This window comes from Gracilinanus agilis, chromosome 1, assembly GCF_016433145.1.
Source record: "Gracilinanus agilis isolate LMUSP501 chromosome 1, AgileGrace, whole genome shotgun sequence".
Taxonomy (NCBI): domain Eukaryota; kingdom Metazoa; phylum Chordata; class Mammalia; order Didelphimorphia; family Didelphidae; genus Gracilinanus; species Gracilinanus agilis.
In genome coordinates this window covers 537,559,669-537,579,172 of record NC_058130.1, presented here as the reverse complement: position 1 = coordinate 537,579,172, position 19,504 = coordinate 537,559,669, and the positions used below count along the sequence as shown (strand labels likewise).

Genomic DNA, 19,504 nt, shown 5'->3' with positions numbered 1-19,504 from the left:
CGACGAACCGGCTTCAAGCTGTAGAAGAACTGGAGAGCATGGGGGAGGGGGAGGGAACAGGGAATGAAGAGCGGAGGCGGGGGGGCGGGGGGCTTGGGGCTTATATAGCGCCCAGAGGCGTCTCCCGCGCATACGGCGTACTCCCAGTGGCTGGCTAGGAGTTCTCAGGCCGGTGCATCTCGGCTTCTTGCACGTGCCGCAGCGGATGGGACGGGTCCTTTTTTTCCTCTGTTTGCCCCAGAGGCTGCGGCTTCTCGGTAGACGGGTCCAGGTCATCCTAGTGCTGCTATGGCGGCCCGTTATGACCGGGCAATCACCGTCTTCTCACCCGACGGGCACCTCTTCCAAGTGGAGTACGCACAAGAGGCAGTAAAGAAGGGATCCACGGCGGTGAGCCAACTCCTTATTCAATTGCCTTACCCTTGGGTCCCGTCCGCCCCCCTCCCTCCGTTTCCCTGGGACGCCCCGTCTCAAAAAATCCCCGGGACCCTCCCCGGGCCAGCTCGCCTGGAGTGCACGGGTTCGGCGCGGTTCTGCTAGGTGCGACGGCCGCCTGCTGCGCGCGCCCCTCTCCTGCTTGGCCCCACGGGAGGTTCGGGCCCTACTTGCATTTTTGCTTGATTCCGAAGGAGCCGAACGGGGCTCTTTCTTTTCCTTGGTAAAAAGTCCATCCGCCCTGAGGGCTTGCCTTCTCTCCCCTAAGACTGGAAAGCAGCGCGTGCCTGGTAAAGGTGTGAAGAGCCGAGGCTCCAAGCTAGGGGAGAATAGTGCAAAGGGAAGAAAGGAGCGTGTTCTTAGGAGGGGGTCCTGGCTTTGGGTGTTGGCCCTGCCATGGTGGCCTTGGGCAAGCCTCTCAACTTTTCCGGCTCTCTCGTAACTATTAAAGCTAGCAAGTAATCATTATAGTTATATGTAATATAATTTTAAATAAGTGTGTATTGGGTAAAGTTAGCATAGGTATGTAAAACACCTGTGTCTCATAAGAATTGAAGCCAGCTAAAAATCATAATATAGCTATATATAATTATAATCTTACATAATAGATAACATAATTATAATCTTACATAACAGATAATAAAGTATATATGAATATGTGTTTATTATATACATGTATGTTTATAATCTATAAAATATATATATATATATATATCGATCAAAGGATAGAGAGTAGAAAAACTCATTCCTTCCCTCCCACTACCCCCAATCCTGGGAGACAGATGACCTTGGACAAGTTTCTTAAATTTTCTGCGTTTGTCATAATAATTAAAGCTAGTAAATAATTATAACAATCATAAAATTATATGTACAATATAAGTTTGTATTATAGAGAATTAAACAATGTGGTTATCTATATATGCACATTTATATGTAGACATTTCTATATAGTCATATCTATATATGTATTTATAAAACCTCATTTGATCCCATAACACTCTTGGGAGAGAGGTGACTGGTATGAACCTGGGTAAGTTTCTTAACTTTCCTGGGTCTCTCATAATAATTGAAGCTAGTAAATAATCACAATAATTATATAATTATCTATCATTAGATAGACAATATAATTTTATAAAATTATCCAATAGAGAATTAAATTGCGGAGTCTGTAGCTGGACCTGGCATTGGGAAGACTTGCAGTTTTATATAAAAATTTATTTGCTCTCCCAACATCCCAGGAATATTTTTAAAACAATTTAAAAATTTAAAACATTTTAAAAGTATTTTACAGATGAGATAACCCAGGCCAGCAAGGATTTAAGAGCTTTACCTAGGTCGTATAGCTAAGAAGGAAGTAGGATTTGAACTTGAATCTTCCTAATACCAGAGTCAGTGCTCTCAATCACTTTGCCATCTAGTTTTGGTCGGACTAGATCATCTCTAAAATTCCCAAACGGTTCTAAAACTATGATGCTAAAAGGAAACATCTCCCCTTCCCCATTTTTTGGATCCAGGTACCTTGGAAGATCTCGATGGATTTAAGTCAGTCCTTGGGGGGGGGGGTGGTCGAGTCCCAGCTCTTCCCTATACACCCTGCCCCCTTCATAAACTACCTCTGATCATAGATTTAGACCCAGGAGAGACCTTAGAGGCTATGATGTCCTTTAGATGAGGAACCGGAAGCTCTTTAAGTACCGGAGGCAGGATTTAAACCCGGCTCTAACTCTCCAAGTCCAGAGCTCCATCCTCTTGTGCCATTTAACTGCAAAAAACAAAGGGGGAAAAACAAAACAAAATACTTGAGTTTCATGCTTGTGGGGAAAACCTCTTAAGTAGCTAATATACACCCTAGGAAAACCACCTGCTTGATGATATCTTCCCGGGATTTGAACCCCTGACTCCAGGTCCAGTGTTCTTCTCCATTTGGTTAAGCCGCTATTGGCTGTTGCAACTCCATCCATAGCAGATAGTGGAGGATTGCCGCATTAAGTAAGCTAGTCTGATGGTTGGTTTTATTGTAATTTAAAAACAAAAAACAAAAACTGGTGTGTTTACCAAAGGATCATTGTGGGACCCAGAGGGGGTGAAAATCACCACCATGTTTTCAACTGGGTTTTGGTTATCTAAGTTATAAAAATGGAGGAAGAGCAATCTTGAGAATAAAATTTTGTAAAATGCCAGGACGTGTGTATGTATGTGTGTATACGCTTGTGTGTTTATGTACATGTACCCTCCTCCTAGTGGTGGATAGAGTGCTAGGTCTGAAATCAGAAAGTTCTGGATTAAAATTTTTCCTCTCATTTGTTAGAGAAGTGACCCCTGGGCTTGTTACCTAATCTGTATTGTCTCATACACAACTTTCCAGGTTGCAATCTGTTGGTGGATAGATTTTCCACATTGAGATTTGCCCAATCTGACAAATTTACAGGTTTGTTTCAGATTCATGTGTTTGTGTACATAGATTCATTTTCACACTTGGCCAAAAAAAAAAAATTAAATATTTTAGCCTTCCACCCCATATTAGTAGAAGATGCTTTGCAAAAAATAAGACTGTGGTGTCTCCCTACAATATAAAAGAATTCACATTTATGTAACATTTTTTACAGTTAGTAGGCAGTGTGAGTTGAGCCCTGCTTGACTGATAGGGAAATTGAAGCTTAGGTGGGCTAACTAGAAGTCTTCCCCTAGGGAAGGGGTCAGCAACATATGGCCATATCTGGCTCTTTCTGAAGGAGCCATAAAGTCAATTTTTTTTCAGGCACTGTTACAGGAGCTCACTGTGAGCACTGTACGGCTCTCACGAAATTACATTTTTAAAGATGTGGGGTTTATGGCTCTCACTGCCAAAAAGGTTGCCGACCCCTGCCCTAGGGTCTTAGAGCATTAAATGGCAGAGCCAGGATTTAAAAAGTCATTCACTTTTTAGAAAAAACAAGACTGACTCAGGGTATTTTCCTTCAGGTTAAGGGACTACTTACAGTGACTAAATGCCACAAAGAAAGTAGTTCAAAGTAAATTGAGATACCTGCAATACAAAATAAATTACTATTAAAAATAACATAATTATGAATACTTAACAATAAATAATAAACAAAAATTAAGAATATGTCTATTAGTTGAGTGCATTTTACAATTTATTTCTTTGCCTATTTTATTTTTATTTATTATTTTATTGTAATATTGCTCTTGATTTTATTTTTATTAAATAAAATATTTTTATTTTATTTTATAAAATTTAATTTTCATATTTATTAAATATTATTATTTATTAAATAAAAAAGAACCAGAATCTTGTTTTTTTTAAAAAAAACACTCACCCACTCTTGCTTTAAATAATTTTTGAATTTTTTGTATGAATTCTGGACATTAACTTTTTACCAAATATATAACTTCAAGCAAACAACTAATAGCATAACCATGGGAGATTTAATATTGGCCATTTTGTAATGGTGACTGTCAAGAATCTGTTGGCCCCAAAATAGCAGATGGTTTTCATACATAGTACTGGAGGAGGAAAGCCTTGAAATTGGAAGATCTATACAACTTCCCCATGCATCACCTACCTGGCACTTTATCTGTACAGCCAGCATGGTGATACTTGCCATGTGTACTTCATAGGACTGTTAAGGAGGAAAGTGTTCTGAAAATAGCAAAGCACTATGTAAAATTTGAACTATTAGCCTTTGTTTAAGACTGTAAGCTTCCTGAGGACAAGACCTATACTTTGCTTCACACTTTTTGCTTAGTTGCTTAATGCCTTGTAGCTTTGGAGCAAGTCACTTTCTCTGGATCTCAAGTTTCCTCATCTGTATAGACTCTAGAGCAGGGGTTAGCAACCTTTTTGGCAGTGAGAGCCACAAACGCCACATTTTTTAAAATGTAATTTCGTGCTCGCAGTGCACACTCCTGTAACAGTGCCTGAAAAAAAATTGACTTTATGGCTCCTGCGGAAAGAGCCATATCTTGCCCTTAAAAGAGCCAGATATGGCTCAAGAGCCATATGTTGCCAACCCCTGCTCTAGAGTTTGGACAGATTGATCTCTATATCACCCTTAGATTCTCCTTTCCCTAAGGCTTAATGCACAATTCTGAGCATATAATAAATGCTTAACTGTTGTATTTACAGTGTTGCTTCTGCTAAGTTATAACCACACTAGACTTAGTAAAATTAAAAGTATACACGTGTGTATTAGGTAAATGTCAGCTTAGGTTGCTTTTTTCCTATTTAAGCCTAGAAACAAAAAAGAACCAGGTTTCTTTTTCTTTTTCCTTCTCTTGAGTATTGGTGTATTATGGAATTCCAAATCTCCACCCCTTAATTTCTCTCTCTCCCTCTCCCCGGGCTCTCCCTCTTTCTCCCCCCCCCCCCTTTCCCTCCATCTCTTTCTCCACCTTCTCTCCTCTCTCTTTCTCCCTCTCCCTCCTCCTCTTACCATTTTTCTCTCCTTCCCTCTCTGGAGATAAATATATGTTATGTGTGCACATATATATTTTATATTTGTAAATGGTTCATATGCATATCTAAAATTTCAGAAGTCTGTGGACTAGCTAATTGTTATGCATTCCATTTTTCTTTCCTACCTAAATAAATCATGGTGAAAGAAGTTAAATTAATTCACTTTCAGTAAGTATTTCATATGCAAAGTGTTGAAAAAAAAAACACTGGAAAGAAAGATGAGGTTGTTTTTTTCAAGTCATTCTATAATATTTTTAAATTAAATAGCACCCAAAAGTTTTGCTTCTGTTTTATGAGTAATTTATTTTTTTTGTAATGATAAGTTTAAGAAAAGCCTCCTGTGTCTTAAACCAAAAGGGGGCTATTTTGATAGAAATGTTTCCTAAACCCTCTCAGTATGGTATGTAGCATCTGGCTAGAAAATACGACCCAGGTTTCAGAGCTGAAAATGAAAAGAGTAATGGGAGAAGACTGAGGTGTAATAAGAAACCACTTTGGCTCATTTAAAATGTTTTAGAAATGCCATAGAACTGATGGATGGCTCCTTTGTAATGAGCTGTAAAAGGGTAAGGATATAAAAATACCTATATTGGGTATTTTTAAAGATACATTACAAGCATGAGACAGTTTTATCTCAATGGATTCTGAAATTACAATTTATATCTTTGTATGGAGTTATTCAGTGTGCTTCCTTGAAGGTGCAATGACCTTTTTTACGTAGTGTAAAGTTTATAATGACACTTGTTTAATAACATAGCTAGAATGGGAGTGTAGGATATATAAAACACAAAGGAATAGTTAGGATGAGCCAAGAACACCCAGCATTGACCAGGGTATGAATGGATGGATGAATGATTTCATCCGTGTGGGAAGAACTCTTTCCACCTATGCAGATTGTGTCCCCTTTCTGTGCCTTTTTTCATGATACAGATGAGATATTCTAAGGTAAAAGAGGTATCTGTAATTGCTGTTTGAAAAGAGATCAGGTAAATATTTTGGATTCTATTTTCTTCTTGGCAGTTGACTAATAACATGAATCAAGGCAAGAAACCTGGTTTATTTCCTCAGTTTCTTGTATTCTGACATGGACAAAAAAAAAAGTCATTTGGGTAGAAGTATATGGGGTTATGTGATCCTGGGAAAGTCACTTAAACTTGTTTTCTTCAATTTCCTCATCTATAAAGTGAGCTGGAGATGGAAATGGCAAGCCATTCCATTTTCTTTGCCAAGAAAACCCCAAATGGGGTCATAAAGAATCCAACATGAGGAAAACCATTATAACAAGTGGTAGAGATGGTATCAAGTTTTAACTAGTTGGTACTGGTTAAAGATACTGGCAGAGATAGTAAGCTTCCTTTTCTTTTCTTTTTTTTTTTTAAAACCCTTACCTTCCGTCTTGGAGTCACTACTGTGTATTGGCTCCAAGGCAGAAGAGTGGTAAGGGTGGGCAATGGGGGTCAAGTGACTTGCCCAGGGTCACACAGCTGGGAAGTGTCTGAGGCCAGATTTGAACCTAGGACCTTCCAACTCTAGGCCTGGCTCTCAATCCACTGAGCTACCCAGCTGCCCCCTAAGCTTACTTTTCAGAAAGAAATTAATCCTTTGTGATGTTTTCTATCGATTTTCCTATTTTTCATCCAATCTCAGATCTAGACCTTGAAGGCCACTTAGTTACAGGTAACTCTTGATTTTACATTTCGGGAAACTGAAGGCCAAGGTGAGTTGCCCAAAGTCATACATGAGGTGTCTTAAAGGTCATCAGTAGGCTAAAACTACTTTTTTTTTTTTTTTTTTAATGGACAGTCTTTTATAGCTTAGATTTTGGACACTCCTTGTATTTTGAATCAGTTCCCTTTAGTTCTCTATGAACAATTCCCTATAAAATTTGGATATCAGATTTTTATCAGAAAAAGATTTAATACAAAGATTTTTCCCAGTTAATAATTTCTAACTTTAGCTGCATTGATTTCTGTTTGTTCAATAGATTTTTAATTTTATGTAATCACAACTGTTCGTTTTATCTGCCATCATCCTTTCTATTCTTGTTTGCTGAAAATCTCTTCTATCCAGAGTAATAAAAGGCATCTCTTTCCTTGATTTACTTAATTAGTTTAAAGTGTGGTTTTTATATTTGGATAGTCATATCTATTTGAGTTTATTTGGGCATGCAGTAAGATACTGGTCTATACCTGAGATCTACAAGCTGTTTTCCAGTCTCCCCAGCAGTTTTCGTTAAATAGTTAGTCTTTAACTGTAATAACTGGGGGGGCCTTTGGATTTATTGAACATTACACTACTCTTTTCATAGCTTTTGTGTATTGTATAACTAATCTTTCCCACTGATCAGCTTTTATATTTTTTAACCAGTAATAGATCATTTCGATGATGAATTTGAAATATAGTTAACACTGGGCCCCCTTCTTTCTCACATTTCACCCCTAATATTTCCCTTATGATTCATGACCTTTTTTATTCCAAATTAATTTTTAAAAATTATTTTTAAAAATTATTTTTCAAACTCTATAAAGTGTTCCTTTTGGAGTATGGCATAGCACTGCATATGCTAACTAATTTAGGTAAAGTCATATTTGTCATTTTGGTACATCCCCAAACATGGGCAATTAATAACCTCTTACCTATCTCTGTCTTTATTTCTCTAAAAACTAGTTTGTAGTTACATTGATTTAATTCTAGTATGTTGTCTTGGTAGGTGTCTTGGCAAATGTCTTATACATTTTGTAGTTATTTTGAATAGAATTTTTCTATCTCTCCTTGCTGGGTTGGTAATATAAATAAAGACTGATAATTTGTGTGGCTTTATGTTATATTCTGCTACTTTAAGTTATCAATTCAGTTATTTTTTAGTTGAAATAAGGTTCTCTAAGTAAGCCATCATGTCATCTTACCCAAAAGGGTTATTTGTTTTATTTCCTCTTTTTTTATTCTTTCACTTTATTTTTCTTGTCTTGCTGATATAGGAAACATTTCTATATGTCAAAATCATGATAATACAATGGACACCTTTGCATTTTATCAGAAAGAATAGCCTTTCTCTATTACATGTAGTACTTGCTCTAAGTTGAAGATTGATGCTATTCATCATTGAGGAAAATCCCATTTATTCTAGTGCTTAACAAAATGCCTGGCACATAGTAGATAGTTGATAATTATTTATTGGATTGTAAAATGGTGGTGTTTTTTGGCAAGATATTTTTTAGCATCTATTGATGTAATCAGGTGATTTTAGTTGATTTTGTCATGAAATATACTCATCTTCCTTAAAAATGTGTCTCCTAAATACTTATCAGCAATTTAACAACAAAAAAAGAACAGAATAATTAAATCATATGCCAAGAAATACTAGAAAAGCAATAATCAGAATCTTCCAACTAAAGACAAAAATAAAATTTTTTTAATCAAAGAAAAAATTAATAAAATTTAAAGCAAAAAAAGACTGAATTGATAAATGAAACTGGGAAATTTTTCAGAAGGGTAATTAAGAAGTTAGCCAACCTAAGCCAAATTATCAATATCAAAAATTGAAATGGAATTCATAAGAAATGAGACAATAAAAGGAAATTTTTGAAATTTTTCCTAATTCTATGCCAGTAAATTGATAATTTAAATGAAATTGATGAATGTTTGCAAAAATTAAAAATATGCTGATTAAAAGTACAAGAAATAGAATGTAAATAACCCTATCTCAGAAAAAAGAAATTCATCTTGCTGTAAATGAACAACTCCTCTACCATCAAAAATAACCCAGGACCAGATGGATTTACAAATTAATTCTTTCAAACATTCAAAGAACAATTAATTCTGACATTATTTCTTGCCAAAATAGAAAAAAGGATTCTATCAAACTAATTTCATATACAAATATGGGGTCTTGGTGCCTAAACAAGGAAAGACAAGGGAGAAAAAGAAAACTTATGGGCCAGATGTTCTCAAAGAGTAGTCCATGGTACCCCTGGGGTCTCTTTCAGGGTGTCTGCAAGGTCACAATTATTTTCATAATGATACTAAAACATTATTTCCCTGTTAAAATATTCCTCCTTTCCCCAACTACATAACAGTGAGGCCAGATTTCCTTTTTTTTACTTCAACGAAACAACATTGCTACGTTTGAATGCAGAGGCTGATATGAAAATCAAACTAAGCCAGATGTTAAAAGAGAGTTGCAAAATTTTGTTAAAACAGTGCCACTCTTCACTTTTTTTAGTGTTGGGGGCGAGAAATAGATTTTTTTTTTAAACCAAAAAGATGTTATTTATATTACCGTAAGTGGGTTGGTGGTGTTTTCAAATGAATTATTAAATATTTTAAAATTTTGTTAGTTTGAAATTCTTATACGGTAAATATCGTTAGATGTAACTCACATAAACAAAAGCTTTTAAAGGTCTTCATTAATTTTTTTTTTTAAACCCTTAACTTCTGTGTATTGACTTATAGGTGGAGGAGTGGTAAGGGTAGGCAAAGGGGGTCAAGTGACTTGCTCAGGGTCACACAGCTGGGAAGTGTCTGAGGCCAGATTTGAACCTAGGACCTCCTGTCTCTAGGCCTGGATCTCAATCCACTGAGCTACCCAGCTGCCCCTCTTCATTAATTTTTGAGAATTTAAAGGGGATCTCAAGACCAAAAAGCTAAAGAACTTCATCTGTAGACCAATATTGCCTAATGAATATTAACCAAAAAAAGAACTTAATTAAATGTTATTTTTAATTAATAAGAATTTATTTTCTTTTCCTCCTACCTTCCCACTGATAGGGGGGAAAAAAAGAAAAGAAAAACAAAACCCAAGTAGTGTGTAGATGCATCAAATTTTCACCTACACATTAATTTGATGTACCTACACAGTAGCAAATATGCTTTGTCAAATAAAACAAATTCTATGTCCAAAAATGTGTTTCATTCTTAATGTTAAGTCTATCACCTCTGTGTCAGGAGGTGAATGGACAAACTGAATGTACAGAAAGCAATTTCAGTACTCTTGGACTCCTTAGTTAATACCTCTAGCACTTGAAATATATACTAAGAAGGAATAACCAACACAGTGGATTTGGATCTTAATTTAGGTCAGTATATTCAAAATATTAAACCATATATTTAGTCAAATTAGGTAAGAAGCCACCAAACGTTCTATACAATATGATGACCCAGTCTAATACTCCCCAAAATAGAACAGAATAGCTGTCTTAATTATCTAGAGGTATTTATTAATACCTATACTATGTTTCCTCAAAATAAAATAGGGAATAAACACATTTTTAGACAAATCAAAGGGCATTGTATTTTACTTTTATTTTTGTAATGATGTAGCAACGAAAGGTCATTCTTACCCCACACTTAGTTACTTTAAAAATTAATTTTAATTTCTGATTCTGAACTTAAAATCATTATATGGAAACCCCATTAATATTACATGCATATACACAGAACATGAGAATTACATATGAAGTCATGAAACTTTTCATGCTGCTTACTTTTTTTCAAAAGGATGGTAATAAATTCTATATATAATTTTCAAAACTGTCCTTCTTTGGGATTAGGAAGTTAGTTTGGTTTGTGGCTATTCTCTATTCAGCTCACTCCGATCCTGGCTTTTTTTCTTTTTCTAATTGTTTATATTTTTAACCCTAAACCCTTACCTTCTGTCTTAGAATCAATGCTGTATATTGGTTCCAAGGCAGAAGAGTAGTAATGGCTAAAGCAGTAGGATAATTTGTCCAGGGTCACATAGCTAGAAAGTTTGAGAGGTCTGATTTGAACCCAAGACTTCCCATTTTCAGGCCTGGCTCTCAATCCACAGAGCCACCTAGCTGCCCCTAAGTTTGATGTATTTTTATACCAAATTGTGAGTTTTCAACCCTTTATCCATTTCAAATCAGTGAGATTCATTTAATGTCAATTTTTTCCTGTCCACTACCTCCATTTTTTGGTATATTTTCTCCTTACATGCCCTAATTATGAGGAATAGCATATTTCACACTTTATGGTTTCCTTCTTCCTACATGAATATATGCCTCCTTCCTCCCTCTTCAAACCCTCAAAAAAAACAAATAATCCACCTAAAGGTTCCTCTGGTTTTTTTAATTTGAATTTTTCAATTCCCTTTGAAGACAAAATTTTGAAAGGAGACATGTTTCTTCCTCTCCTGTAGAATGTTAGCACCACATCCATCATACGAACCAGTTTCAGATGCTCAAATAGATTTCTTTTTGTACATAATCTCTTGATTATTGTGTTTGTATTTTAGAGTTGTACACAGTACTGATCTTTTTCATCAGAAATGATTGATTTCTCTGTTTCATTCTAGGCCCATTTTATTCCACATAGGGTCATACTTCATTTTGCAGGGTTGTTAATGTTTGGTTCTCTGTCTCTGTCTCTCTTTCTCTCTCTGTCTGTCTGTTCCTCTCTCTGCCTCTCCAGGTCTTTTGAGATCCTTTTTGTGATTTCTTGGTACAAGAATGCCTTCTTTCTGCTTGTTTGATGTATTTTTTTTTTCATTTGATGTGGAAGCTTTAGGTTCCTGAGATTTTTCCTTTTAGGAGACAGATCAATAGAGTCTTTCTTTACTTTGCCCTCTGGTTCTACTAGATCTGAACAGTTTTTATTAATTATTTCTTGAAATGGTGTCCAGGTGTTTTTTAAAAAATATTTTTCAGAGTAATTTCCTTTAATATCATATCTTACATTGTAATTTTAATTGGTTTTGTTCTAATATTTCTTGCTGCCTCAAGGGGTCATTTTGCTTAGTTTTCAGGGAATCTTTTATTTGGGTAAAATTTAGTACTTTATAGTCACAGTGATGGGCAAACTTTTTAAAGAGGGGGCCAAAGGAAAGGAAGTGCTCATCTGTCAGTCTGTTTCTAGGGCAACTCTTTCAAAGTTTCATTGTATTGTATCCTACTCATTGTATTTGTCAGATTAGAAATAATGTTGCCTACCTGATAGAACATTTCAGGGGGCTGCAGTTTGCCCATCCCTGGTCTAAGACATTTATTCATCTCCTAACTATTTACTCCAGAGTTTTTCTTTCATTTTTTTTACCCATTCCTTTATTTATTATATTCAAATATAATCTGTAATGGCCAGTGAGTGAATTTGTCTTAAGGGAGGACTTTGTGTTGGACCATTTTTTTTTAACCTTTCTTTGTGTATACCCAGTGCTTAGGGCAGTGCCTGGCACATGGTAAGTACTTAATTGAATGTTTTTCTATTGATGGATCAATTGATTAATGGAGAACATTTCCCAAGAAGTTGACTCCCAGTTGAAGCCTTGGAAATCCCTAAAAGCATATAATAGACATTAAGAACAGAAGTAATGATGGCTACTTAAAACAAAACAATTCTATTTTACAAGTGATTATTGAAGCAACTACTTTTGCTTTTGCTAAAATAATACATTCAGATTCCTCTTGGCTCTTCTCATGATGCACCCAGTTCTTCAGATGATAGCAAAAGTCACTTTAAGCTCTAGATATCAAGTTCATTAGCATGATGTTGGCTTAAAAGCTCTGGTAGGGTCAACAATTGGCCCAGAATATTTTTAGTCTATTTTCAACAACTGTGAAAGTCTGTGTAGCCAAGAGGATATATTGAAAACACAAGCTGAAGAAGGAAAAAAAAATATCCCCTGCATTCATTCATTGTGTTTGAATATTAACATTATTTTGATATATGAAAAACAGAAGACATAGCTTTATTTTACCCATTCCTTCATTCAGTAATGACTAGAATGGAGTGATCTATCGAACAGGAAATGTGCCATTGCAAAATTTGCCAAGCTCAGACGTTAGCAGAGAGATGATAGGAGAACTATTGCAAGCAAATTTAGAATGTCACCAGATGATGGTGATGATGATGATGATGATGATAATACCTTTTAGTTGTTTTCAGTTGTATCCAATTCTCTATGACTCCACTTGGGATTTTCTTGGTAGAAATACTGGAGTGGTTTGCCATTTCCTTCTCCTATCATCTTACAGATGAGGAAACTGAGACCAACAGGATAAAGTGACTGGCATAGGGTCACACAGCTATTAAGTGCCTGAGGCTATATTTAAACTCAGGTCTGTCTGATTCTAGGCCCAGTGCTTTATCCACAGAGTAAACTAGCTCCCTACTAATCTGTCATGGGATGAGTTGGAGGCCAGAGAGTTGGATTTTTTCAGGATTATGACAGATTTATTCCCAAAGGAAGCAGTACAAACACCATTGGGGAGTAACTTGCATTGGCTGAAGTAACTATATTGGTCTTCCATGTCCTTTGCATTTTACAAATCTATTCAGTTCTTTGCAGTCTTCCCATAATAAGAAGTTCACATGAAAGACCTTTTTTTGAAATAAACACATTTAAAAAATATATAGTGTACTAACAGTGCCTTGATGAAATGTTTTTTAATTAATGATTAGTTGGCCCCTGATAAAAGTCATTGTAAATGTTAGATAGGCATGATTTTGTTCACTGGACAAGAATTAGCTTTCTCAGTTTGTAAATGAAAAAATTAAGTCCATAAGGCTTTATGGCAAGTACTGTGTCTCATTCTGTAGGACAAGAAGAGAAATCTTAATCTGGTTTGGGCCTTTTGGGTTGGCTCATTATCTAGTGAAAGATCATAAAAATTGCACACTTTGATCAACATTAGAACAAAAATTTGATGTTTTATTTCTCATTTTTAAAGTTTGTGTTTTTGAGGTAAAGTTGTTTTAGTTAATTTTTAAAAAATTGAGTTTATTCTAGTTTTATGAATAAAAATAATGTCCTTTTTTTGATTGAGTAGTCAATAAATATTCCTCAGATAAAGACTTCTAAACTACAAAACAGTGGAAGTATTAAGTTAATTATCCATATCATGGCAAAAATTCCAGAGCTGGATTAGAAGGCCCTTGTTGATTCTCCAGTCCAACCTGTGTCTGCATCTCTTCCATAATACCCTTTGACCTTGAGGGCTGGGTAATAGGTTCTTTTCCAAGAGAGTCCACTCTATTTTTGAAGAGAGTTCTTGGTTCTGTCCACCAGAAGTCTGTCATTCTGGGGTCACATGATGTTCCTTCAAATAAATTAAAGACAGTGTTATCCCCAGCTTTATTTTTCTCCAGGTTACAGATGATCATCTGCATTAGAAACTACAGTAAGCCAGGAAAACAGAAAGTTCACACTTAGCTCTTCCTCTCCCCTGGCCACTGATAGATTCTGAACAGGATCACCTAAATTCCTAGAAAGGAAGGGGGAAACCCCAAGAAGAGAGCACCATGAGAGGGGTTAGGATCTCCCTAAGCATCAGCAAAGAGCACAGCTACCTATATTTTGTGAAGAGAGGCATTCTAAGAGGAGGAAGAATAATTTGGGAGCTTAAGGACTCTGGCCCTGGGATAGACTGAAGGATAGGAGGGAGAAAACAGACAGGGGAGACATTAAGCCAAAATATTTCCCTCCCAAGTCTTCCTGGAAGGGATGGCTATATTTGAAAATGAATTTGATATAAAATAAAAAGTCATTAGTAAAACTTTTAAAAAAGCAATTCTTTCCAGTCTTTACATGTCGATTCTGGGTAGAGGAATTAGGAGACTGTTCAGTGAAAAGAGTCCAGGTTATGTGGGTCAAGATTCAGACTAATGGGAAAAGGGTAATGAGTTTGGAATCACAGGATCAAATTTCAGATCCTGCCTGTTGTTATTCTTTGGGTGGCCATGGGCACTTCCTATTTTACTTCTAGGCCTTGGTTTCCTCATTTTTCAAAAATGAATTCATTGGATTAATTGTTTTTATTTACTGAATTTAGCAAATACTAAATAAACTAGGTACTTCCCTATGTATAGAAGGATGAAAAAGAGGAGTGTCCATGAATAACTGTAGGTTTCTATTACACAACTTACTTTTTTCTTTTTTTAAAGTATGTACCTCCCATTTATTCTCCATGTCATGTTTGTACATGGCTCCTGGCATGTTGTCTCCTCCATTAGATTGTGAATACCTTGAGGGCAATGATGGTTTTGGCTTTTTTTTTTTTTTTGCATCCCCTGTGCTTAGTACAGTGTCTGACACATAATTAGCTCTTGATAAAAGTTTGTTGATTGACAGACTGACTCCCCAGATGTAACTCTTGAATCCTGCTGACATTATTATATACCTTCTGGGTAGTTTCCCCTAACTATACCAGAGGCATTTCAAACTCAGCATCCTTGCTGCAAAGCTCATTATCTTCCTGTACCTCTCCCTAACTTCCCTTTCTTTCTTTCAAGGATATCCCTATTCTCCAAGTCTTTCAGATTCACCAGCTGAGAAGCATCCTCCAGGTTTTGTTTTCCCTCCACACACACCATACTCAATCAGTGGCCACCTTCCTTTGATCTCCTCTCCATAACATCTTTCCCATTCATCCCCTTCTATTCATTCAAAACATCACACCCTCCCTTCCTCTAGTATAGACCTTAATTATGACTCACTTAGACTACCACAGTAGCTTCATCATTGATCTTCTTACTTACCATCCCTTCTCCCACCCTCAATCCCTGCTACATGGATCATTCTAAAAGCACAGGTCATATCGTGTCACTTCCTCATCCAAGAAACACCAGTGGCCCCCTTGAATGAAAGGAGAACCCCTCTGTTTAGCATTTCACAAGCCCATCACGACCTGACTCCACCCCATCTTTCTGGCATTTTTCTACCTCTTACTCTCTTGATTGAGGCCCACTTGATTTTGTTTCCCCAAGCGCAACACATCTTAGACCAGTGATGGTGAACCTGTGGCACGCAGCCACTCCCACATCCACCCACCTCTTCACTAGACCTGATGACATTTTTTCACATCCCCGCCCCTCTGTCCAGCATTCCAATGGGACTGTTCCTTCCTCCCCTGTGTAGGGTAAGGGGGAGTGGGGCATACTCAGCATGTGGTGATGGGAGGGGCATGGCACTCAGTGGGAGTATGTGACATTCCATCTCTAAAAGGTTCGCCATTACTGTCTTAGACCTTCTTGCCTTTGCTCAGGCAGAAATCAAAAACACTTTCCTTCCTTGCCTTTACCTCCTGGGATTCTGACTTCTTTCAGAATTAATTCAGGAACTAGCTCTTCCTCCATGGGGTCTTTTTTGGTCTCCCCAATTGGCAGAGTACTTTTCCCTCAAATTACTTTGATAGTTACTTATCAGATATATATTTCCCACCCCAGCAGAATGCAAGACCTTGGGTGGTTAAGTTGTTGTCTTTGAGCCCCCACTGCTTACTGCTGTACATGCCTAGTAAATATATTCAATTTTTATTATATTTTTATCAGCCCTGTTATTTTTTTGACTTCCCCTATTATTTCCTAGCATGCATCTTCCACTGTAGTGGACATCCAGTTGGTGATCTCAAACCCCAGATATCCAAAACTAAACTTATCCCTCTGCCACATACCTCCTATCTCTCTCTTCTTTATCCACTGGACCAGTACTCTAGTTGTGGTTCTTATCACTTTTCACCCAGACCTTTGGGCCTGGAGTTAGGAAGAATTGAGTTCAAACTGTCCCTTTCTCCTGGGGATCTCCTGATCCCCTCCACACATTACCTTGTATTCATTTTGTACACCCTCTCCCCACACACTCATCCCCTCAAGAGACTGGCAAGGCCTGCTTTCTTCATATATTTGTTTTCCCACTGCTTTAGTCCTTTGAATTGTGACTGACTCCTTCTCCCCTCATTACCTTGGGTCAGTACTACTTACTTTATGGTAAGGCAGGGAAATTGAAAAGTGACAAAATAAAATATCTTTATGTTTTGTTTGTAAACTTGTTAGTTTGGAGTAAAAAAGAATAATGGGTTAAAATGAGGGGTTTGAATTGTTTGTAATAATTTACTCCTGTTCCCCCTGTTTAGATAATCAAGTTGATTAATTATGCTTTTCTTTTTTTTTAATTTCTTTTTTTTCCTTTAAAATATTTTCCCATGGTTATATGATTCATTTTCTCTCCCTCCCCTCTTCCCTCCACCCTCTCAGAGCTGACAAGCAATTCTACTGGGTTATACATTCTGTTATCACTAGATACCCATTTCCATATTATTAATTTTTGTAAGAGAGTAATCTTTTAAAATCAAAGCCTCAAATCATATGCCCATATAAACAGGTGATAAGTCATATATTTCATTATGCTTTTCTCATTATCTCTACATTTTGAGATTGAGTTTGGGGGTTTTCTTGGCAAAGACACTGGAGTGGTTTGCCATTTCCTTTTCCAGAACATTCTCTAGATGAGGAAACTGAGACCAATAGGGTTAAGTGACTTTCCCAGAGTCACATAGCTAGTCAGTGTTTGAGGCAGGATTTGAGTTCAGGAAAATGATTGTCCCTGAACTGGGGCTGCTGGGATAAATTATTATAGACAACTCATACTCCTCATTTTAAAAAATAATTAGTCTTTTTCACTTCAAAGTAACAAGTACTCAAAATTTAAAGTTAATTTCATTTTGTCACTTTTAATTTTTCTGGTCTACTGTAAAGCAAGAGGTGCTAATGAGCAAATGTACTGAGAAGACAAGATTCCACTATGTAATTCACTTAATTGGATAATCAGTTCCACAAAACAGGATCTTGACCTTCTTGGAACTTTTTATACTTTTGTATTTTAATTGTTCCCTAATTTTATTCTTTGCTTCTTTAAAATCATGATGTAAAAAATAAATAAATAAACTCATGATGTAAAAATAAATTACATAAATTCATGAAGCAGAGGAAAGCTCTTTCCTTCTTTTTTTGCAGTACAGTAAAGGAAACATTTTTCTTTTTGGGTTTCTAATATAAAAACTTCTCATTTCTCTCCCACCTATTTGCTTTAGATTTCTTAGTTTTGTCTTATGCTCTCCTTTATACCTGTTCTCTCCTTTATACTTGCTCTCCAAATTAGTGAATGTGAAACTCCACTAATTTATTCCTTCTTTTATGGTAGCAGGTATGCATAACTGCATGGTGATGTCCCCAGTTATAATTTTTCAGTTATCATTAATATATTTCCTCAGCTCTCAAAAGAACCAGAATAGAAAAGTGAGCAGTCCTCAAGGTGTAGTAAAAAATGCTTGTTACCAGTGTCAAGAATGCTCTGTCTAGAACTTTCTTTTAGAAAGGTTCACTGTGTCTCTCATCACTCTTTGTGAAATCTTAAAAGTCAAAACACATGGGGAAAGAACAATGCAGAATTGATTATGAAAAGTAATTTAAACTGCAGATTTCATCCTTTGAATAATTACTTACATATATATGCACATATATATATATACACACACACATACTTTTTTTCTTACCTGAATCAATTGCAAAACACTTTTTATTATTAAAAGTATTAAGCTTTTCTGTCTTTTTTTGACTCAGGTTGGAATTCGAGGCACTGATATAGTTGTGTTGGGAGTAGAAAAAAAATCCGTTGCCAAACTTCAAGATGAAAGAACCGTAAGGAAGATCTGTGCCCTTGATGACCATGTCTGCATGGCTTTTGCAGGTATTTAATGGACCAAGCTCGAATAGAGATACAGGAGAGTATTGCTATTCAAATGAATTTGCAATGGCAAAGTCACTATTGGAGAATTGGATTTATTGACCATGTCCACATGGCTTGATTATCTGGATAAGGGACTGCATGGGAAAAATTATTACAGATAATTCAGACTCCTCACTTGAACACATTAGTCTTTTCAGGTAATTATGGGTCAAGATTAGAGATACAAGGGAATAGTTGCTCAGTAAAATTGGTAATAGTAAAGCGTCTATTGTAGAATTGGGTTTGGTTTCATATATGGAAAACTTCCCCACCCACCCCACCCCCATCATCATGGCTAAATACTAGCAATATCTAGTTTTATCCTACCCTCACAACAGCCTAAAGATGTAGATTGAACAATATGAAGGACAGTGTGGTGAAATAGGAAGATTTGAGTCCCAATTCCACCATGGACTTCTGGGAGATAGAAAAACACTTTGACTCCTCCTTCTCTACTTGCAGTGAGTTAAAATACAAACTTATATGCTAGTTTTTAAGGTTCTGTTGTTACAATCTGTTTCCAAAATACCTTTCTAGCCTTATTTGCACTCACACTCTCCTTTCACATACTCCAAAATTCTGGACTTTCTACTGTTGGCCAATTTGAACACAGCATCTCCTGGCTTTGTGTAATTGTACAGATGTGCTCCTTCTTGGTTTCACCCTTTCAGAATCCTTCTCTCCCTTCATGACTCAACTTGGGTGCTAGGTCTTCTTTGCTCAAATGACATTGTACCCTTGTGTAATACTTTGGGTGTGCATGTCATATACTCCCCACACCCCACTGGTAAAGCCCCTTGAGGAAAGGGATTGCCTTTTTTTTTTTTTTTTTTTTTTAATCTTTGTTATCCCTAGGACCTCCTATAGGACCTTGTCCTGAGTAAGCAGTAAAAACTAGTTGAAGAAATTTTTTTTTAAATTCGAAATTATTTATTTATTTTTTATTTAAGAATAGTTTTCCATGGTTACATGATTCATGTTTTTTCCCTCCCCTCCTCCCAACCCCTTACTGTAGCCAATGAGAAATTCCACTGGGTTTTACATTTGTCATTGATCAAGACCTATTTCCATATTATTAATATTTGCATTAGAGT

The 19,504-nt window shown here is 36.4% G+C and overlaps 1 protein-coding gene across 3 annotated transcripts in view; it reads left to right on the top strand.

Annotated features, from left to right (window-relative positions):
* The first annotated feature begins 288 nt into the window (after positions 1-288).
* The window catches only part of PSMA8 (proteasome 20S subunit alpha 8), a 35,830-nt gene continuing 16,614 nt past the window's right edge, over positions 289-19,504 (top strand). For 2 of the 3 annotated variants that reach the window (XM_044658043.1, XM_044658042.1), the window contains exons 1-2: positions 289-390; positions 18,245-18,371. In XM_044658043.1, coding sequence (XP_044513978.1) covers positions 289-390; positions 18,245-18,371 — 229 coding nt within the window. The remainder of the gene's footprint in view (positions 391-18,244; positions 18,372-19,504) is intronic. The other variant, XM_044658044.1, reaches the window with a different exon arrangement.